This window comes from Zerene cesonia, chromosome Z (assembly GCF_012273895.1).
Source record: "Zerene cesonia ecotype Mississippi chromosome Z, Zerene_cesonia_1.1, whole genome shotgun sequence".
NCBI lineage: Eukaryota > Metazoa > Arthropoda > Insecta > Lepidoptera > Pieridae > Zerene > Zerene cesonia.
Window position 1 is genome coordinate 6,546,266 of NC_052122.1, and position 22,412 is coordinate 6,568,677.

The following is a 22,412-nucleotide window of genomic DNA, read 5'->3' on the forward strand; positions in this document are numbered from 1 at the left end:
TTATTGACACCACATTTTGACACACAGAGATCTGACAGAAAATCAGCAACAAATTTTAGTTTATCTACCTTACTTCTGTTCTGTCTCCTACGTAAAATTTTGGTAGTTGGTAGTTCGTACCTTGGTGTATGTGTATCGATCGGTGCAATATTTTATTTTACAAATTTAGGTAATAGGTAAAGAGAATTCTGATCTATTATATCTATGCAATCAATATGTGAAATGTTATTAAGTAATTTTTATTAGTTTTACACAGTAAAGTGTAAAATACAAGAAATACACAAAAAGTTTTAAGTGGAGAAAAGCAATCCTTTGATTGCATTTATCTATAAATCTGAATTCATTTATTAAATACTTTAAATATGGAAGAATTACGCACAAAACATAAATCTATACAAAGTGCTGCACATCACATAGCTTTGGACTGTATACATCCACAGGTAAAGTATTATAAAAATTGTTTTTAAAAAACATTTTATTTAATGATTTAATTATCTGATATACGTGATCATGTATAAAAGGAAGCATTAACCAGGTTTTAATATGGTAATAAAAAAATTTTATTTGTTACCTAGAAGAACTAATGATTTCGAATAATATCACCTTTATCTTTATGCTACACATGATACAGCCATTTTGGAATTAAGCTGAAAAATAATGAACATCAACAAGCACCTAGTTCTTTGATATAATAAAGTGAATTCAAAAACATAAATATAGTTATTGTATTTGGAAGAACAGAGTTTTAATATGCAGGGGGAAATCCATTTTATTTTAGATGAAACATTCAAAGGGAGAGAGGGTCGAATATAATCTAATCTTACTATGGACAGGGAGAAGGACTCAATTAATATCACTTTTTTGCTAAAAAGTGAAGTCCTGTGTCCCCCACTGGGGTATGGGGCAGATGATATACATCTGTTTCACTGATCGATTTTCTTTATGGACAAGTAGGTGATCATCCTTCTGTGTCCTGCCCGACCGAGACATTTTTTTTATTGTCCCCACTGGGAATCGAACCCAGGACCCCTTGGTTCTACACTCATGCGTTTACCACTGTGCCAAGGAGGCGGTCACTTTTTTGCTAGCATCAAGTAAAATCTATGAGAAAGTAGTTTTTATTTAACTAAAATTGTTTGAATTGTTGTCTATAAATTGTCAATATTAATAATTTTTGTAAAAAAACTCTTTCTAATATACAAAAGTGCTTAGATAAAGATAATAACTTAAAATAATAACAAGACTAACACACACTCTTGTCATTCTGAATTCAGATTCCATTATAAATGCTCTTGCATTTTCTCACATATGTTATGGTTAGTAACCTTTTTATAAGTTAATAATAAGATAAAATAAAATATGTCCTTAAAACTACTGAAATGCAGGTTTATTGCATGTTACAAGTATATTTTTATTGAAAAATCAAAATAGTCCTATGGTAGTTTTTAGTACAGGTCTTGCTAATATATGTATATATGTCAGATATGATTGTAATTTTTATCATGCTTACTGCACTGCCATAGTTCTGTGCTTATTGCTATTAATAAATATAAAAATACATCATGTACTTATTTGATCTCATTAAATACATTAAAATGCAGGCAAGTTTTTCAATACTTATAAGTCATATTGTTCCTTAAACTCGGTTTAGTTTATTCCAGATCAGTGATTGAATCCATTAAAAATGTTTGCATTCTAGTCATGTACATGAATTCATGGTCTACTTTTAAATGTAGTGCAAGTTGAATTTTTTAGAGTGTAAATTTGTTCGAATCCATCACTGCTAGTACTGGAATAATAAAAACTTGTAATTAGTTACAATGTCATGGATTGAAAGATGTGTATATAAATTTAATAAGCAAGTCTACTATAATAAAATGCTTAAGACTTTCTTGGTGTGGCTATTTGCTGCTTTCTCAGGAACACTAAGCTATCACATTAATATTATACTCAGAAATGTGAAATTTTGTATGTTTGGATGTTTGTCCGGCAATCACGCTGAAACTACTGAATGGATTTTGATGAAATCTGGTAAACAGACAGGGTATGATGATGAAAACATACCTGTAGTATAATATGTGTAGTATTAAAAAATAAAACATTGTTATTCGCTTCCTATTCAAAATAATCTTAATCTAGATCTAGACCTTCAAAAGAAATTAAATATATAACTAAATATGCCTATCAACAGGCAACAAGCCTCATAATCAAACAGCGGTTACAGCAATACGAGGAACATGGACGAATTAAACAAATAAATAAAAAAAATCTTAATATTTGCTTAATTTGTCAAAGGGTCAAACATCTTAGCGAATAAGATGAAGCATAAGGACTTCAATTTGCTTTTTATGGGATTATGACAATTTAATTCAGATTTAAAACTGTACTTATAGAGAGAATCTCTTAATAGTCCGTCCTACTTTTAATCGTTAATTTGTAGTGAAATGAATGTAGATATCTAATATATATTTCTGTTATTTATGTAATGTGTGACACCAGCAGCACTTGTTCACAGTGTGGTTTGTTCATCTATGTCTGTACATTTGGATATCACAGTCAGCACATGGGTCTCCGTACCATGTACACCCATATCCTTCTCCTGTCCGTCTACAACACGCATTTCAAGCGCAACCTAGTCCTAAGATGTTTCATCCGAAAGGGCTTAAAGCACACCTTGTAAGTTGACTACACCTTTTCAAACTGTATGTAAATATGTATGTATTTTTTGTTTTTTATTACTTGAATTAATACTACTATTAATTTGAAGGATCCCAGAGCGTACGGAACACCTAACGAAAGCCCTATCTTGGGCAGAGCACTATGCCTTACACCAAAAGGCAGTCCGCTACCAGGTCGAGTTTCCCACTTGAATGAAAAATTTCAGGACTCTCTCACACTAAACTCGGATACTGAAGCTTTAGTAGCCAAAATAAGTGCCATGTTTCCAACAGTGAGTGAAACGCACATCAAGATTTTATTAAAAAAGTAAGTGCGTGATTGTAAACTTTTTCGATAATTAATCAAAGATTTAAATTAAATTAATTTTAATTTATTTACTATAATTTTTCTTTTTTATGTTTGTAAATTGAGATAAAATATTATAAATTATCAATAGCATACCAATTCGAATATATTGACCATATTACGATTTTGCAAACAATTCAGAAATTTTGTGCCCATTCTCAGGTACTACAACCGTGAAGCAGTAGTTATAAGTGCGTTACAAGTGGAAAAGCATCCATTAACAACGCCTGGACCACTCACAGCTTCACCATCAGCCGCTCGACTACATAAAGGTGCTGTGGGGGTTTATTCCGCGCTACAACTGGCTAAAGGAGTCTCTGGATCAATTCATGGGTCATGTCATACACCATTCACATTGACACCACAAGGTAAAATTAATGACTTTCATTTCATTTTATATTCAATTATGAACACGCGATGGCTCGTCTTCTTATAAGTATTTTGATGTTTTATTGTTATTATTATATATCAAATTAATATACAAAATAAGAATTTAGGCTGCTTAGTAAATTGATTTAATTGAAGTTGGAAAATTCGGTAATGTGTTGGTTTATTAAAGGGTCGCCACTATTACTACGTCCTGCGTCCGGTGCATCTAGTTATTATGGAACAACTAAATCTGTTGAAGGCCAACAAGCCAGGCATCAGTCACCCAAAATGAAACTAAAGCAAGTATTGCATTACCTTCCCTTTGTTAATATTGCTACTTAAAACATACATTAGATATATTATTAACAAAATGTTTGTGTATCGTTTTAGATATCTCAAAAGTGTATTTCCGAAGGCAGAAGAGACTTTGATCCTAGATGTGCTAGCAAATAAAGATAACAATGTGCAAATGGCAAGCGAAGAACTTATCACTATGGGATTTAACAAGAAAGAGACTATTATAGGGCCAAAGAAAAAAGAGAAGGAAACCCCTCAACCTGTAAAGAAAACTGTTCCAACAATCAAAACTATAGAGGAGAAGAATGAGTGTAATATATTTAATTATTTTTACAAGCACTTTGTAATCTTTGTTTTCGTTTTTACTGATCTATGCCTGATTTCAGTGAAACTAAAGCTGCAAAAGAAATATAACAACATAGCAGAAAGAGTGGTTGCAATTGCTCTAGAAAGTGTAGATTTCAATGAAGATAGAGCAGAACAAATATTAAATGCTGTAGTACAGGAGGATCAAGCGCCTAAAGTGATCAAACCAATTCCGATAAAAGATTCAAGAAGACCAGAGGCAAAAGACACGAAAGGGTAAATACAATTATCTTACAAATGTTATTAGTTAATCTATAGGTAACTGTACCTCCTCGTAATATTATATATTTCGTACTGGTAACACTTCTTAATATCTTTTTAATTAAATAGAACATTTGACTACATAATAATTACAAATGCTTCTTAGCTTCTCATACGCACAGCTGTACATTCATCGCTTTAAAACAAAATGTTATTCAAATAATACCTCAAAATACAAACTTTGATATAAATAAGAAATCTGACGAAGTAGTTTTTCGAGAAATAAATTATTTTTAAAAAGTGTATGTTTTAGAATAAATAAAAACATACACACTCGTAAGTAAAATAAATAAAGTGGCTTCTATTCTATTAATGTATATATAACTTTCTTATTGTTGATGATAATATCGATGAACTAAAATTATATCAAACGGAAAAAAGTCTTTCAATTAGAATTTGCAAGTCAGAATTTTTATTTCTTTTTTCAAGTAAATACCTACTATCGCGAAATGTGCAACTAACACGATCATTCAACGTTTATGATACAACTCGATAACACATTTCAACATAAACTATTTTGAACAATGTCTAATCGTTGACACATGTCAATATGACCATTAAAGTTCCTCTCTACTTGATGCTGATGGGGTGGTAAGAAAAGTAGATAATTTGAATGAATGGTAACTCTCGAATCAAAATAACTGAAGTGTTATTTTCTGGTAATGATATCATAAACGTCGGTATATCCATCGCCCACACTCATACATTCCGTACGGTTAGTGTGTGCGAGCACGCGGCGGAGCCGGCGCCGCGCTCGCCGCCCGCGCCGCCCGTTGCGCGCCGCATCAAGACTTGGACCGAGCATCTGAAGTATGTTCACTTGCATGCTGTGTTACACTCTGCTATGTGTTAACGCAATTTGTCGGGCTTGTATACACGACGATGTTCATTATATAGTGTCGCAAATAAATTCATAGATTTCAGTTATTCATGACTCCGAAATGCCTGTCTGAATTCTGATTCTTAATACATAATTTTACTCTCGGTACCTCACGCTAATATGAAACTTTTTATTTCTGTCTAGATGGGCGTATAGAAAATTAAAAAAATGTCATTGTTACTTATTGCAAGTATTTAATCTGTAAATAATTAGACCTCACATCTTATTTTTTTTTTCTATACATTTCGTTATGTCTACACATACACACACACGAATTAAGAGTCTGAATCAGTTAAAGCAATTGGATAATTCAAGGCCAGCCTCAATAACTCTGATATCATATTGAAATTAATTTTTCTTGAACCATGAACATTCAAGCGAACGTCCGACTTTCATACGTCGTGTTTATAAGTGAGACACCTTCCTTTTCATAGGTATATAGGTTCTCTATCAATCAATGTGTGTCGATTTAATTGGTAATTAAATTCTATGTAACACAAAAACTTATAAATATTTGTTGTATATTGTGTTTTGAAAATTCCGCTTCTATTTTTTTTTTTTTTTTTATTTACACCCGCTCTATGTTATTTTATAAAAAAATATCATAGCCTTGCGCCTTGGCGACTCTTTATATTCATGTCTTGTCTTGTTGTAGGGGACAATATAATCTACGTAATTTTTGTTTAATATATTAATTGTATGTTTAGTTAATTATAGTGATACGTTATGCCTTCAATTCTATGTATAAATTCTCCGTAGTGATACCGTAGTTTCGAACCGTTAGTAATTAAAAGTTACAAAAAGACCATTTTAATAGTATAATTAGACATAGTATGTCATTCATGAATATTCAATAGGTTTACGTGTAAATCAGTCTCTGTTTCAGATAAAAGGGTAAAAAGTTTATATCAATAGTAGAAAAGTTAATATTGTGTTTTAAAATCATAGCGATCATTTTCATAGTCATTTTATTATTTTAGCCCTAGTTAACATTCATTTTGCGTAATTTTCGATAATTATAAGTAATTATTAAGACTGCCAATTATGAAAATAGCGGGTGTTTTTAGACTAGCAGTAATAGCATGGTTTTCCGTTTCTTTTTATTTATTTTTTTTGTTTGAATGGATGTGACGTAGTATATATAATTCTTATCTTTGAAATAAATCTATAATAACATATATATTTTTTTTTAACTTTACAGGCCAATTCTTAAGTCAAGTACGAAAGTCGAATCTAAATATAAATCTGAATATTCCGTGCCTAACAATGGACCCAATCCGTCACTTCGACAAGGACCAAAGGACAATCTTTTATTGTAAGTATCACCTTATATCCGATATACCACTAAGTACTTTGTTAGAAGTTTGTTTGTTAATTAACAATATGTTTATACATCGTCCGATGTCCATATCCTATCCTACTAATGTTATAAATGCGAAAGTTTGTAAGTATGTGTGTGTGTGTTTGTTACTCATTCACGCAAAACTACCGAACCGATTGCAATTAAATTTGGTACGTAGATAGCTGAATAACTGGAATAACATATAGACAACTTTTTATCCCGATATTCCTGCGGTATACGAACTTACGCGGGTGAAACCGCGGGGAGCATCTAGTAATTTATATTTATAACATTTTCCCACAAATAATGTCAGAAAGTTTGACTTCTGATTAAACATGCATTTCAATCCATGTAATTCAAATCATTAGGGAGGATTACATGACATGGAATGGACCAAACCCGCAACTACGCGTCGGCCAAACAGTCAAACCCGAAGGGCCGGAATCGCGTACAAAACTGATTTCAGCAGCTAGGGGACCTTCAGGTGCCGCTAAAGGACCCTTGGGACTAGCTAAAGGCTCCATATATAAACAAACCAAGAAATCTGCCAAAATGTAAGTTCATATTAAACAGAAGAATTGTGACAATGAATGCGACTACGCCCGCGTAATCAAAGTTCCGCTCAGTGACAAATCCCTATATTTTATATATTTTAAGTGGGACTTTTAGCAATAAAAATCTCAAAACTGTTTTCTTTTCCAAGCAGAGGGTTTACCGTGACGTCATAATGCTGTACTAATTCCAGTGTGGAAAATTTCAATGTTATTTATATTTATAGCTTTAGGTCCTCTAGCGCCATCGCTTTCCTACACTGGAATTAATACTGTTTTAAGATGTCACGGCAACCTCGTAAGAGGAGGAATATAAAAGTTATGAAAGTTAAAAATGTACCTATTGAAAAAGAAAATTTAATATTTCCGCTAAAACTGACAGTAATAAACATATTACCGAGTCGCTAATCGTCGTATATGTCGTTGTAACTTATAAAAATAAGTTTATTATTTATCAGTTTACAAGGAACAGTCATTACAATACATTCATTTTGCCTGCCCTGAGGGTAATAGCGTGAAGGTATATTTATTATTTAAGTTTTGATCCCATTAAAAATACTTTAAACACTCACAAACACTCTCATTTGTTAATGCGATATATTATTTTGACAGCGGCGAATTTTTTCATCCAACACTATTTATTTAAATTTCAGTGTGGTGTAAATCAAATCGCTTCGTGTGAAAGTCCACCATCTCTACACAGTTTAGCAACACAGCTTAAGTTTTATCTCCAATATTGCTAAAAATCTAGTATAGTCATTTGAATTAAGCATTATGATCTCAAAGGTACTCGATGTATTTTTATATACTTTTTTTTCTCTGAATTGTAAATAGCTCACTTAATATTATTAGACGAATTGACATGTATTTCTACAATATATAACATACTAGGGGAGTATAGGATAATGGAGTTCACTTAACAATTTTTTTAAATATAACTCAAAATTTAAATTACAACTTTATATGGAACATAACATATTAATTCTACATAAAAGATTTATCATAATTTATTAGTCTATATTTGGCGTATCCATCTAATTGTTACAAAAATACGAAAAACACTTCGCAGGCGAAAAGAACTGTTCACACTTTAGTTGTGTGCGTGACCATCATTACCCTATTTTCCCCTACCTACACTGATATATTATCTCGGATGCACGTTTATTTATATTCATTTTATTGCCATGTGCCAAATTCTAGAAATGAATTTACACGTCTCCCTAATTAATCCAGTATATCTGATAGAAATACTTCCAGCATAATATTTGGTTGGTGGATTATTACGTATTGTTAAGGTATTTTGATTCATTAAAAACAGTAGTATATTAGTTGATAATTTTGCTATAGTCCTCAACGATGTTCATGCCGTCTAAAAATTTACAAACTAGTCATAAAGCTCAGGAGAATTGCTCAATTAAATATTTGATATTCAATTATGTTATTAGATTAGCGTTAGCTAGCGGGCATTAGACGCAATATTGTGTATATATTCTCGCACATCTTAAAAACTTCTTTAAAATATAAGTAATAAATAATAATAAGTAGTATTGCTAGTCGATTCTAAGTATTAGCTGTAGGTATTATGCATATCAATGATTCGATACATAAAATATATAATTAATACGTCACTGTAATTTCAATGTATGCAATTTTCCTTTAACGTGGACTTTAAGGTTAAACTAAACCCTTACGAAATGAAATAATTTCGGCGGATCGTTCGATCGTGTCTTCGTACAATTAGGATATGAAAAGTTTGTAATAAGTGTTAAATAACACTCATTCCAATAAAACTGTAAAATAAAATTTACAAATCCCCGACTCCATTTTGTGTTGTCGACCATCTTAAATTGAAGCTTTTCATAAAAGAGTATAGTATTTTACTAGTCAAGTTGTGAAAATATAATTAATACCATATTGTGTGGCGGCCGCCACCTTTGATCGACTTCGATTGTGTTTTTTTATTTTAAATGAAAAAAGAAACAACATCGAAATCGATTCATCTGTTTGAGAGATAAGATACCTCAGGCAGACAGATACATAGACGTCAAGCTTATAACAATACTCTTATTGCGTCGGGGGTTGAAAATAATAACATCCATTTACATTTTCATTAGAATTAAGCTTTTTAATGTAAATGCCCTCCAGAAACTTAATATCAATTTACTTCATTTAAAAATAGTTTATTTATTTTTTATACATTTATCTTTGTTCTAATTAGGTATAAGTATTTTATTATGATTAATTAAGTAAATGTAATATTTTGTAATGATAGCCCAATATATCTTTCTTATTCGTTTTATCGAGACGTAGTTTTAATATAAGATATTGTGTTTTTCGAGGAAGTTTTGCCTACTGTGCCAAATAATAGAGGTGTTATGTGTATGCTAATTTGTTCTATTAAGTAGATATTGATTTGGCAAACACGAATGAATAGGAACAAAGTAAATCAGTAACGACCTAATATTGCTGAATTAACATAGTGGTGATCTCATGTAATCTATTCTAGTCTAGTTTGCGATCTAGTCAAATCGAGTTCAGATTTGTAGTATTACTTAACATTCCATATTTTGGTAATTATTAAAGTTGTTGGAATTATATTCTGTTTAATTTTATCCATATGTGACACCCTCAATCATCCAGATATAGTATTTGAAGTTGATATGCGCCAATGGTCATCGGACGAACAGAACAATTAATGCCTATGTTATTAAGATTATGGAACTGTTTAACATCTCTAAAGTACTTGCTTGCCACTTTTTTCGGACATATATAAGATAATATATGTTTAATAAAAAACCATATATAAAGAACCAACAAAATTCTCATTTTGTTTCATTTGCAATTATGCTTATACAAAGTATACGCAAGAGAACTATGAATATAGTAATAGTAGTATAGTACCAACTACGTGACTGTAACAGACGTTAAGGAAGAGTAAAAATGATGCGTTAAAAACACTAAATGGGCCAGTATAATATGGGATAAGCAAAATATTTAAAAAAAATCAAAAATTTTTTTTACATTTTTATTCATTCCACTCAGCAAAAGTGATAGAAATGAAACAAATTGGGCTAGGAAATCAATTTCGGCACCTTATGGCGCTGTAACGAATAGATAGATCACCGTATCTTTAAAATCCTGCAACCTGCAATATTATTTTAATTAATGTATATGTGCCTCCTATTAATATCAATATTGGTTTGTAAAAGAGTGATAATTATCGGGACACAACTGTAGTCGGTTCACTCATAAATATAAATGAAAGGATTCGATTCTACAAGCGCTATATCCTTTTCCAGCTGTCGTAATTCCTGTTCCATCTTTGTTTTTTTAAGAATTTTTGGTATTGTGTCTGTCAGCATTGGCAGTTGTAGAAAAGCTTTCTGCATCATTTGCCAATTATGTTTAAGGTCCTGCAACGAAAACAAGTTGTTCCGTGAAGGGAATTATATTCGATTTATTTATGAGATAATAGTTAAAATTATAAAGCTATAAATCTCACCTCCAAAAGCTTTTTTCGCTCCTCTTCATTAATAAGTTTACACAGGCTTTCTTTGTGTTCTTCGGCGTATTTGATTTTCTCTATTTCTCTCTGAATTTTTCTGTTTCGTTTAACTAAATATGCAGGCATCCTACCAAAATCGGGTCGTAAGCAAAATTCTGGAACTTCTCCTGATCCTTTTATCCTTTTCACATGGCCGTCTCTAGTATCAACTAGTCTAAAAACAGTGTTTGGGGTCATGGGGTTAAAACAATGTATTAGAAATGTGGAGATTTTGATAATCTTTACTAAAGTATTAGTAAAGATTATCAAAATATACTTATGATCATTAATTGCCCTATTAGATAGCTGTGAAAAAGTAGAATAGGTAAATATAAACTTATTACCTGGGCTCAACAGCTTTTGGTTTTGTTTTGATCGCCTTCTTAATATTTACAACTTTGAAATTGATTTTAGGCTTCTCTGGTTTCTTCCCGGGTGGAGGTCGTTTTGGAACTGGAGGGAGATTACCAGATACGAAGCATTTATGGTCCGATTTTTTTAAAGGCTGTCCAATGCCCTCACCTTTTTTCAAAAACTGATCGGGTTGTTTTAGAGGCGTTTCAGCATACCCGAAATCACGGCGTGTTAGAGGAATCTTAGTTTCTTTCAATTGCTTTTCTAATTTGGACTCATACCTACAAAATACATTGTACCCGTGCAAATAAAGCATTGTTAAGTGATATTGAAGATATGATTCAATTAAATTTTTCCTACCTGGGAGTTTTCGGAGGTTCAGGAGGAGGTTCGTCCAATATTGTGTATATGACTTCATCATGGTGCGTAATTTCCACGATAGACATGGTCCACTATTTTAATATTGAAAATAAGTAAGTAAATAGTAGTATCTAAAAATCTAGATGAGCTTGATATTTAAAAATACGATGTAGGTATAAAGTTGAAGTTATAGATCGTCATGGAAACAAACACAGCAAACGATATACCTATATAGGCATTTCTTCATTTGTCATCTACGTATTTTTTACATGAACCTGCATTTGAAAATATGTTGTTAACTTTATTATTATTTTGTTGTTGCTCAGATTCTATAAACAAGTTTGGTAAAAGTATTTGATTGTCTCAATTTATAATTTATTGTTAGTATGTGCGTCAATCACGTAAAAATTGCAATGCAGATTTTGATAAAATTTTATATTGCCATAGGCTAATATTAGGTTCAATTTACAGCCTACGTTGTATTTGAAAAAATCTTAGGTGGAGTAAGGTCTAAAACAAAATAAAATTAAGCAGTTGACGAGATACACGCATAAAGTTGTAAAAGTCAACCTCTACGAAAATCCAAAAAGTACAACGTGATACAAATACCTAATTTATACTTACCTTCTGTTAAAAAGGCATCTATTAGTAAAGGCTATTGAAGTAGGCACGTATTTACAATAAAATGGGTATACCTCATCTCAGCTAAATAAAAAAGGTTTTGTTTGTTACTTTTTTATTGGGTCTTGAAATGGGTCCAGACGACTCAAACTTATGTTGTGCAAACAAATTTCTTTAAAAATCAGAAAAAACCGGGTAACCGAGCTGGGTGTTTCGCCTCATGGCAAGCGAACACTACCGCCCATGGAATTTTGCAAAGGTAGAAATTAGGAAGCAGTAAGGTATAAAAGAAAGAACTACTTAATAAATTCAATAAGTATGCATTATAGCTTATAATTTTTTCTACAAAAAAAATTGGATTTTCGTCCACATTCTACAGCAGATTGCGCAAAAACATGTTTGTAAAGCCTACTTCCAAGTACCTAAAACTTCACGTCTACACGTACTCTTTAATCTGGCGGTGAAGGTGAGCAAGACGCAGAGCGCAGCATGCGCAAACTGTTTGTGCAAACAAGTTCGTCCCGTGGGAACCTGCTATGACATAGGTATCTAGATACAGTTGTGATCAAAACAGTAATGAGTCAAGTAAACACTTATTATAAAAGGTTCATATGAACTGTGTAAGATTCGTATTTTTTTTCTATTTAATTATGTAGTCTGTCAATAAAATCCAAAAATCTATTTATTCTAGTGTTGATCTGTCAAACTTTATAAATCTGAATTCAAACGAGATAGGTAGGTAAATCTTAGCAGCTAGCGCAGTTCGAACTTCGGCGCACTAAATGCTTTTATAGATAGGTAGCTACCTATCAAAATCGAAATTATTGATGTGGTTTAAACCTTGTAGTGCAATTGCGTATATGCGCAGTAACGATTCGAGATGTTGTCTAATCGCTTCAGACTGGGTGTGTATAAATATAGTGCATATAAATACTTGGGCATAGCCCGATCGTTATCTAGTATTGATGCATTGGATCAGACAGAAAATCTGAACAATTGCTTAACAACTTTACCGACTAAAGCTAAAGTAGTAATATGTGGTGGTGGCGTTATGGGAGCCGCTGTGGCTTATCATTTATCAAAACGGGGATGGGGTGGAGAAACAATCGTCATAGAAAAAGAAAGGTAAGAAAATTATTGAATTAATTTGGTCGAATTTTGAAATTAAATCGCTTCTTTAAACTATCATTAGGTAATATCTTTTAAAATAACAATTTCGTATTCCTGTAAAAAATCTAATGCATCACCCTTTGTGTTCTACAAAGTACATATTCCAGGAAGTATAGGGACATATCTATGAGAATCCTACACAAATTACAATTTCAAACCAGCAAACACAGTGCTCAGTTCTCTAGATACAATCTAACTTTATTGTTCATAAAATGAAATTCAATGCATTGTTATAACATAGATTTACTATTTGCATTTTTGACTGGCACCATCCAGAATATGAAACTGGTTTTAGTCTTAACAATTTAAAAAGATAAAAAAAATGTTTCTTAAAAACAATTCTTAGGGTTGGAGCAGGGAGTCGGTGGCATTCATCGGGTCTAGTTGGTGCATTTAAGCCATCCTTAGCCCAAGTTCGAATTGCTCAATCTTCCATACAACTCCTTAAAGATCTTGAGTCACGAGGGAGAGAAACTGGCTGGAAGCAGTGTGGATCTCTACTATTGGCAAGAACTAGGGATAGAATGACTGTGTATAGGCGGATGAAAAGCCAATCAGTGTATGTTGCTATTTTTATTGCCTTACCTTCAATAACAATATAAAATTTACACACATTCATTTAGATGCAGATCACTTATCCAGTCCCAATTTCACTCACACCACTTTTTGTATTCTTTACCTAAGTCATAGTAATAGGGAATAAAATTTCCAAATAAATAACAATTAACTGATGATTAAATGATCTAAATCAACACATCCAGGAATAAACAACAAAATTTTTGTGTGATAGTCGGCTAAGCAGCTGGTGGATTGTCTAGTGGTAAGTGTCTAGCATCGCCCATTTACAGAGGCGTTATGCGTCTATAAATGGATCACAATTTTAGTGGATGAGGGTTACAAAAAGGATTTTTTGAGAGAATAAAGAAAAGCACTCGGAAGGATAAGGTAATGGATGCGGGCCTCTGAGTCTCCCAATGCAGTAGCATTCACACCTTGTGAAAACTTACCTGCAAATTCATAATGACTACAAAGGCCACTCACCTTGTGATACCTTCCCTGGTGCAAGCTGACTCATTTTGTGATAAAGCAGACTGAACTCCCACCATTTTTTTATATAAAGTTAGAATAAAAAATCGTAAGCATTAATTTCAATAAAAACAAAAATCAAGAAATAGGTATCCTGGTGTGTTTTTTAATACCAGATTAGACAATATGTATATTTGCATCAGATAGGTCCTGGGGCATCCCATGTGAGCTTGTTAGTCCAAAACGTTGTCAAGAAATTTGGCCCTTGCTCAATGTTGAGGATGTCCTCGGTGGACTTTGGATACCAGGTGACGGAGTCGGCGATCCATATCTATTCTGCATGTCACTCATGCGGGAAGCAACTGACAATGGTGAGCACTTGTGATATGAATAGTAAATTTTGAATATTCATTTATCGCCTTCATTCAGACTTCTTTGTTTTTTATATATCTTATGAATAGTCTGTGGAGTTGAAGTTATTAATTAATGCAGGTGTTGGAATAATGGAAGAATGTTCCGTGACTGCAGTTCATTCTAAGAACGGTCGGGTTTCCGGCGTAGACACCACTCAAGGGTCTATCGAATGTCAATATTTTGTTAACTGTGCTGGATTTTGGGCAAGGCAGGCAAGTGAATCATTATTTTAGTTATTTCAAATGAATTGTAAACTAAACGGAAACTAAATGAAGTATAATTTTCAAGGTTGGACAACTCGCAAAACCCCAAGTTAAAGTACCATTACTGCCGTGTGAGCATTATTATTTGCACACTAAACGTATTGAAAATCTGGATCCAATGACACCAGGTATCAATATCAAACGTTATTATATTTATTGTTGTCAGTTGTTACAGAACTTTAAAACAAATGCAACACTACTAAGAACTATCAATTATATAATGATTTTTATTATTTTGTTGCAGTTGTGCGTGATCCAGATGGCTATATATATTTACGTGAAAGGGATGGATGCATCCTGGCTGGAGGATTCGAGCCGATAGCCAAACCTGTGTATGAGGAAGAGAGTAAGTTTTTATACTTAAAATAATCTACATAAAATTCAATGTTAAGAAATTAAAGGCTTTATACATCTATAAATTTTATCATTTATCCCGACGTTTCAAACAATTTATTATTTTATTAAGTGTTTATTAATTTCGTATGTTAAACAAAATGTATATTGCTCTCGAAAATCAAACACAAGAAAAGGGCCAATGCATTCACAAATATATTTTTTTTCTGCTTATGCAGTTGTGACATTATCATTGCGAAATTATTTACATTAAAAGGACGGCTGGCAATCGCATGGTTCGCGTATAAAATTTAGTAATTTTTATTAGTTTGACGTATACAATAACTTGTCGTTAGTTATAAACATAAAATTTCTTGCTGTATGATCGTGATTTATTACGCTACGCGCACTGGCAATATATAATCTACCAAAATGTAATTGCATAAAACTGCCCCATAAATTACGATGACGCAGGTTAACTTTCAAAGATATAGTTACATTTTCGAAAATTCTATACGTGATGCTGTTTACTTATTTTTATAAACAACCGTGTAATGGTTTTTTCCGTAAGATATTATTGGCATTTTGCGCAGATAAGCGAATGTTCTCATCACAAAAATCAGTATATGAATGTAATTAAAGGGAAAATAAATTCAAACAGTTGAGAACACGTCACAACGCTGCCTCCCAGAGGACTGGGACCATTTCCACGTGCTTCTTCAAGAGTTGCTGAAACGCGTACCCAGTTTGAATCAAGCCGTCTTGCACAAACTCTGCAATGGTCTTGAAGCGTTCTCGCCGGATTGCAAGTGGATAGTCGGGGAAGCACCGGAGGTATTATTCCTAATAAATATAGTTTCCTCGTTGTACTGATATAATACCTAAAATATGTTTAAAAAAATAATAACAGATGCTGTCCATAATCATTGTACTTTGACGTTTCTGGATGTCATATTGTCATAGAATTGTATGTAATATTGTATTTTTTTGTTTCTCTGTTGTAATATCGAATATTATATGTGATACTACAATACGAATGATTTGTTTTACAAAATGTATTTTATAAATAGAAAAGAAATGACTTGCATGACATGAAAATGTTATTATACATTTTATGGGGCGATATATAAAGTTTGTGTACGTGAGCTACACTTGTGCACAACCTTTATATAACACCCTTTTTATTGTGAATCTTAAGAATAAATAAAGATTTTAAAAGCACAAGAAGATTATGCAGATACCTTGAACACTGTTTTTTCGAATCGTTGAATATCATGAATGGAGCTGTATTGTGCCAGCTAAATTCGTGTTATTCAACGTTTTGCGAAAACGTCCTCATCACTGTCTAGTCGAAGATTCAATTGGTGAGTTTTATTATATTTTAGCGTAACATTCTATACGTACGTCAACGGTATGCAGTTTAAATGTATCCCAGAAATAATTTACTTGAAGTTTTGCAGCCAAGCATGTAACTAATGACAATACAATGATTTACAGTTTAACAAAAACTTACAATTATAAATTTAGATCAAGAGACATTGGCGAATAAAGTTGTTTCATAAATGTTTTGTTATTGTAATTGCTTCATTCAGTTATACTAAAAAATGTAATAAAAACGACCCCAAAAGATTAAAGAGGAGTTAACTCAAAAAGTCCGCTCAACTACAACGCAATTTCCATTCGAATGTATGTGTGTTCTAAGAAATTGAATTTCGACCAGATGTTCAATTACCACGTAGCGGCCGGTATGAAAACTGTGGGTATATCAGCGGCCGGTGGGGTGGCTGAGGCGACTGTGGACGAAATAGTCGAAGGATACACCAAGTACGATATGTACGAGCTGGATATCAGCCGGTTCCTCGGATTGCATAATAATAAACGATTCCTTAGGGATCGGGTCAAAGAAGCGCCAGGTAATGCTGAAATTCGACTGTATATTTAATTATTGAGAGATACAAAAATCTCAGCGGATATTTAAAAAAAAAATACGATTTTATCACATTTATAGTATTCAAGAGAATTATCGATAACCGAAAAGTCAAGAAAATTATGTAAGATAGGTAACCAAAAGTTAAGAAGTAGAACCAAAAGTTAACAAGTAGAGTTAGAGAATATATTCGCAATACATAAAATTCAACTGATTTTGCTTTTGCAAGAAACGTTAGTGTAAAAAAAACGTTATTTGTTTGTTTTTTTATCTTCTTTCACAACCTTAATGTCATGTTTACTATATTAAATCCATACTATGGATTTCATTGAATCTAGTGTCGGAAAATCAAGTGTATTTCAGGTGTCCACTACGGTCTATCTTATCCTTTCCACGAGTTCGAGACGGGTCGCAATCTCCGCTTGTCCCCCATCTACCCCACGCTGAGGGACAAGGGCGCTGTGTTCGGACAAGTGATGGGCTACGAACGACCGACTTGGTTTGAACCAGTCGGTAAGTTCAGAGATTACATGCTGCATCTTAACACCACATTTTACTGCGACCACCGAGTGCTGTTCGTTTGAAAATGGCCTATGCGAAATTTTCTTAAACTGTGTCAAATTATTTCCAGGAGGAAATCCGTGACGTCTTAAAGCAGTACTAAGTCAAGCGTGGGAATAGGACAGTTATATAGGTTGTCTAACGCCATCACTTTAAGGCGTCACGGTAGCCCCAAAGATTTGTTCGATTTTGTGTGATAGAGGATCAAACGTTCTAATTATCTTAGCAGTAGTGGGAAACCAGGAGGAAGTAAAGTTCCTGATTAATAAATTTCGTATACTCTCTAGGCTCTACTCTGATAACTAAATGTTAAATTTTTTTAGAAAATCTAATATTTCAACGCCTTTGTCTATATTATTTGGGGTCCATCTTTTCTAGATAAATCATAATTTAAACGAAATAGTATGAAGCTGCCGGCCTAGCATGTATGCCGCGACTTAACTTCTCTCGAGTCTCGACCCGTTTCGTAGCTTTTTGATTTTGTTTATGTCTAATTCTCTATGGTCCCGAACATGGCAGATACTTTTCGACGACTTATGTTCAAAGTAGAGATGTATGACGTTAACAAACAGCAAAGTTATATCGAGTTTTTGACTTTTTGGTGAGATACATCTCGTCGTCGTTTTTGATGACGAGAAGATATTGATAATGATCTTGTTTGACAGACATTTCTTATTTTTATACTATAAAAAAGCAGTTAATGACTATTAAGATTTTACATCTAATTTTCAATATTTAAAACACAAAAATTGTATAAAATAATAAAAAAAAAACTTAAAAAATAATTTTCCAGGGTAAATGCTTTTTCTGAATCAATATCAACAAAATTATGTCTCTCTTGCGCGAGACATGTGTCGCAAATGCTAGCCCTGCAGCTTTATTGATTGAATTCATATGATGACGTGAAATACGTACGAGTGAATTCGCAGAATGAACTCTAGTTAGTAAACCTCTTTGTTAACAAAAAAATACATGAAATATTATATTTACATCTATAAAATGAGCTCTTTTGTTCTAAAGGTAAATTGTACTTTAAAATTTGTTTGTACTTCGTTTAGCGAGTTCCTTAGAACGCTAGTGCTAAATGCATTCATTAGAATGCATTTAGCACACACACTTGTATTTTTGGCAATAATATCCATCTAATTTATATGGTACCTTGTAAATATTTATAATAAACATGAGTAACAACGATTAGATGTACTATAAATTTACAAAGTACTTGCAGATACGATATACGTAATATATTATATACATATATTGTTTTAACTACTAATTGTAATAATTATTGATAGGCACTCCGAATATTTACGTGGCAAATTTAAAAGAAGCATAGATTATATTTGATATTATTTTTTTAAAAGCGGATTCGCTTGTTGTTTTGCGATCACAATCGCTTATAAATATGGGGGATCGAGGGCTACATATATTTATAACCTTTTAACCTAAATGCAAACGCGTGGCTCACTTTTAACTTTTAAGGAAAGGATTGATGTCGCAAATAAAGGAATGGACTGGACTCTAGGACTCCCCACTCGTACGAAATACAGTGGCATGCTCATGTCACCTGATCTTCTGTGGAGTGGGAACTTCCATTTCAAAATATCCCACATTTAGAATGTTCTATGTAGGATTCATACTTGATTCTCTTTTAAAAAACTATTTCCAACGGATGCTCAATCTGCGAAAACTTCTTAGAGAACGATGCAGACAAACCCAGGCCATTCAAGACAGCGTATACAAAAACCTTCGGTAAACCGCATTGGTTCGAAACAGTTCAAAGGGAATACTGGGCTTGCCGAGAAGCTATCGGTCTTGCGGACTACTCATCTTTTACCAAAATTGACTTACAGGTGTGTATGTATTTGAAATGCAATACCTCTCATATATTTGCACTATTACGTAGATATGTTATTTGTTGTCTATTAATTATCACGTTTACCGAATAATGTCAATCTCCGTAACATCTGTAACATGAGGCCTAAAATAAAGCTGGTTTTAATTTAAATTTAAGGTGTTTTTGGGAAATAGCGCAATAATTGTCACGCTTAATACATATTGACTTGAATACACGTTGACTTTTTCCATAAATATGAAGGCTAGTATAATCAACGATACATTTCATGATAAACACCTATTTGATGCTTAAAATCACACGATCAAAGTGTATTAAATAGGCTATCAGGGACATTTTCAACAAGTGGTGTTGTGAAACCGTTCGTAATTGTATTTCGTATTGCAGTCACAAGGCAACGAAGTGGTCGAAATGCTACAGTATTTATGTTCGAACGACGTGGATGTGCCGATCGGAAGTATCATCCACACGGGAATGCAGAACGAACGCGGCGGATATGAAAACGATTGCAGTTTAGCGCGTATCTCGGAGAATCAGTGAGTATAATGTACCTATGGAGTACTTAATATACTTTGTATGATGACTCTTGATGGAACTGCATTTCTAATGTTTGATATAAAAATCACTCAACTTTAAGACTGATTTTCAGACGACCTACTTATTACATAAAATTCTACAAGAAACTCTTTGATATAAATAGCTTTCGAAAGTTTATGGATGAAGCTTTATTTCAGTTACATGATGATTGCGCCAACGATCCAACAAACGCGCTGTAAGGTGTGGATCAGGCGTCACCTACCTCCCAACGGCTCAGTGACGCTCTCCGATGTGACGTCACTGTACACAGCTATCTGCATACTGGGCCCATTCACCAGAAGCCTTCTGTCGGAACTCACGGATACAGACTTGTCCCCTTCCAACTTCCCGTTCTTTACCTTCAAGGAGTTGGACGTTGGTCTCGCCAATGGAGTTCGCGCTATGAATTTGACGCACACCGGTGAACTCGGTTATGTGTTGTATATACCTAATGAGGTAATTTGAGTGTGCATTGAAATTTCTGAGGATTTATTTTTTTGGTTCGTTAAGATGTAAAATTGTAATGCATTAACTATCTATTAGAAATTCTTTAAACAGATAAATATTGAAGAATATCTTGTTGATATTACCTTTTTTATCTGTGGCTACATCGGTTGAAATAAACAAAAAACAAACAAAAGCAAACAAAAATAAACAGTAAATATAGTTAAAAAAACTACTTCTGATTTATCTCATTCAATTTCGTTTTAATACACAATATGTATTTACAATTAAATTTCCTATATTCATTAATTTTATCAAAAATGATGTTCAAATAGTTGCCTACTGAAACTGTAAAACAATATGTATGTAAAGTGATTTCGATAGTAGATTAGTGCAATAATAGCACATGATCTACTAGAAAACAATCCATTTGGTGTTATCAGTTCGCACTCCACGTATACAATCGTCTCACAACGGAGGGCGAAAAGTATGGCATCACGCACGTGGGCTACTACGCGGCGCGCTCGCTGCGCGTCGAGAAGTTCTTCGCCTTCTGGGGACAGGACTTGGACACTATGACCACGCCGCTCGAGTGCGGACGCACGTGGCGGGTTAAATTCGACGTGAGTCACATATTTTGTATGTGTTTAACTCTCGCTATAAAACTCAAACAAGCTTTTGTAAGATGTGAAATATTTTAGTAAATAATTATTCAAGAATGTGTTGGCGTATGATGTAAAATATGATGATAATTTATTTACAGAGTAGGTCTCCGAGAAAGGACGCCGAGACGCCGTTGAGATAGAAAAGAAAGTTAAAAAAAAAATACATTTGTTTTGGACCAAAAATAATGTCTATATCACGTCCCACTCTCACTGTTGGTAGATACCAATACACATTTGAGAATCATGCCTATTCACGATTTGTTTTCTTTTCTAACAGAAAGACATGCCGTTCATCGGACGTGACGCTTTATTGCAACAGCGCGAACAAGGCGTCCATAGACAATACGTGCAGCTGCTGTTGACAGACCACGACCACGAGCTCGATCTATGGTCGTGGGGTGGCGAACCGATATACAGGGACGGTAATTACTGCGGGCAGACGACTACCACTAGCTATGGATATACATTTAAAAAACAGGTATTTCTTCTTCTTTCATGTATTTTGTTGTTAAAATGTTGAGTTTGTCTATTTTGTTGTTGTACATATATCTGATGTTTTATGGCATTATAAATGAACGCACTACTATAAGATTTTATTTTTTTATAAAATCTTCATTTAGGAAGCTCAACATTATGTTACACTTTTCTATATTCAGGTCTGCCTTGGCTTTGTTCAAAATTTGGATAAGGATGGTGTCCCACAAAAGGTTACAAACGAATACATCTTGAGTGGTCATTACGAAATTGACATTGCTGGAATAAGGTAAACAATGTTTCATTTACCTTCTTATGTTTATGGTAAGGAAGTAAAACACATAAAGTTAGTTTGATTTCTTTAAGCATAGAGTATCATCTTGAATTAAAACTAAATATGAGTATATCACTGAAGTATTATATATAAGAACACATTCCAGTGAATCTTAATTTATGTGGTCCCTTAAAATTTATTATTATTTCGTAGATATGCAGCTAAAGTAAATCTACACTCTCCCAATTTACCTACAAAGTATCCAGACAAGGAACGCGATGTTTACCAAGCCACAAGGAAGTTACATGAATCACAGCACATGGGAAGACATTACCAGCCTTAGAGTATGAATTTTGAGCAACTATGCAAAACTATGAGTAAAATATGTACCGTGAAACCCGCCATCTTTGGCCGCTTTTTTCACATATTCGGTTATAACTCCAAAAAAATTAAAGCAAAGG

At 33.3% G+C, this 22,412-nt stretch overlaps 3 protein-coding genes across 7 annotated transcripts in view; 2 read left to right on the forward strand and 1 right to left on the reverse strand.

Annotated features, from left to right (window-relative positions):
- Positions 1-85: 85 nt before the first annotated feature.
- LOC119835818 lies at positions 86-9,682 on the forward strand. 4 transcript variants are annotated; one of them, XM_038360831.1, is made up of 11 exons: positions 86-440; positions 2,557-2,676; positions 2,768-2,985; positions 3,187-3,392; positions 3,584-3,692; positions 3,784-4,001; positions 4,077-4,272; positions 5,038-5,127; positions 6,399-6,512; positions 6,908-7,093; positions 7,744-9,682. In XM_038360831.1, exons 1-11 carry the CDS (start codon positions 363-365, stop codon positions 7,751-7,753), a joined length of 1,545 nt encoding a protein of 514 aa, XP_038216759.1. In that variant the 5' UTR covers positions 86-362; the 3' UTR covers positions 7,754-9,682. The 4 variants fall into 4 exon arrangements, with proteins under 4 accessions (XP_038216759.1, XP_038216760.1, XP_038216761.1 ...); XM_038360834.1 differs by having other exon boundaries at positions 322-440; positions 2,516-2,676; XM_038360832.1 differs by lacking the exon at positions 5,038-5,127.
- A 455-nt stretch (positions 9,683-10,137) lies between these two features.
- LOC119835602 (enkurin) lies at positions 10,138-12,111 on the reverse strand. Of its 2 annotated transcripts, XM_038360524.1 has the most exons (5): positions 11,973-12,111; positions 11,349-11,440; positions 10,979-11,269; positions 10,593-10,809; positions 10,138-10,503 (listed from the first exon to the last, which is right to left on the reverse strand). In XM_038360524.1, the coding sequence occupies exons 2-5, from the start codon at positions 11,432-11,434 to the stop codon at positions 10,333-10,335; spliced, it is 765 nt and encodes a 254-aa protein (XP_038216452.1). In that variant the 5' UTR covers positions 11,435-11,440; positions 11,973-12,111; the 3' UTR covers positions 10,138-10,332. The 2 variants fall into 2 exon arrangements, with proteins under 2 accessions (XP_038216452.1, XP_038216453.1); XM_038360525.1 differs by lacking the exon at positions 11,973-12,111 and having other exon boundaries at positions 11,349-11,701.
- A 426-nt stretch (positions 12,112-12,537) lies between these two features.
- LOC119835469 (pyruvate dehydrogenase phosphatase regulatory subunit, mitochondrial) overlaps positions 12,538-22,412 on the forward strand; it is an 11,308-nt gene continuing 1,433 nt past the window's right edge. The window contains exons 1-16 of the mRNA XM_038360300.1: positions 12,538-13,094; positions 13,486-13,698; positions 14,373-14,536; positions 14,658-14,791; positions 14,868-14,970; positions 15,087-15,188; positions 15,837-16,009; positions 16,896-17,088; positions 17,466-17,615; positions 19,362-19,516; positions 19,906-20,054; positions 20,253-20,550; positions 20,982-21,161; positions 21,481-21,681; positions 21,860-21,966; positions 22,165-22,337. Of these exons, the coding sequence (XP_038216228.1) occupies positions 12,850-13,094; positions 13,486-13,698; positions 14,373-14,536; positions 14,658-14,791; positions 14,868-14,970; positions 15,087-15,188; positions 15,837-16,009; positions 16,896-17,088; positions 17,466-17,615; positions 19,362-19,516; positions 19,906-20,054; positions 20,253-20,550; positions 20,982-21,161; positions 21,481-21,681; positions 21,860-21,966; positions 22,165-22,294 (2,697 nt within the window). The 5' untranslated portion in view covers positions 12,538-12,849 and the 3' untranslated portion in view covers positions 22,295-22,337. The remainder of the gene's footprint in view (positions 13,095-13,485; positions 13,699-14,372; positions 14,537-14,657; positions 14,792-14,867; positions 14,971-15,086; positions 15,189-15,836; positions 16,010-16,895; positions 17,089-17,465; positions 17,616-19,361; positions 19,517-19,905; positions 20,055-20,252; positions 20,551-20,981; positions 21,162-21,480; positions 21,682-21,859; positions 21,967-22,164; positions 22,338-22,412) is intronic.

What these genes read in the sequence shown, in the direction of transcription:
- LOC119835818 (XM_038360831.1), top strand. Translation starts at nt 363, where the DNA reads ATGGAAGAATTACGCACAAAACATAAATCTATACAAAGTGCTGCACAT. An exon ending in GAGGCAAAAGACACGAAAGG is followed by an intron (nt 4,273 to 5,037) that starts GTAAATACAATT and finishes CCGTACGGTTAG; the next exon opens with TGTGTGCGAGCACGCGGCGG. An exon ending in ACTTGGACCGAGCATCTGAA is followed by an intron (nt 5,128 to 6,398) that starts GTATGTTCACTT and finishes TTAACTTTACAG; the next exon opens with GCCAATTCTTAAGTCAAGTA.
- LOC119835602 (XM_038360524.1), bottom strand. Translation starts at nt 11,434, where the DNA reads ATGTCTATCGTGGAAATTACGCACCATGATGAAGTCATATACACAATA. An exon ending in GAACCTCCGAAAACTCCCAG is followed by an intron (nt 11,270 to 11,348) that starts GTAGGAAAAATT and finishes TGTATTTTGTAG; the next exon opens with GTATGAGTCCAAATTAGAAA. An exon ending in AGCGAAAAAAGCTTTTGGAG is followed by an intron (nt 10,504 to 10,592) that starts GTGAGATTTATA and finishes TTTTCGTTGCAG; the next exon opens with GACCTTAAACATAATTGGCA.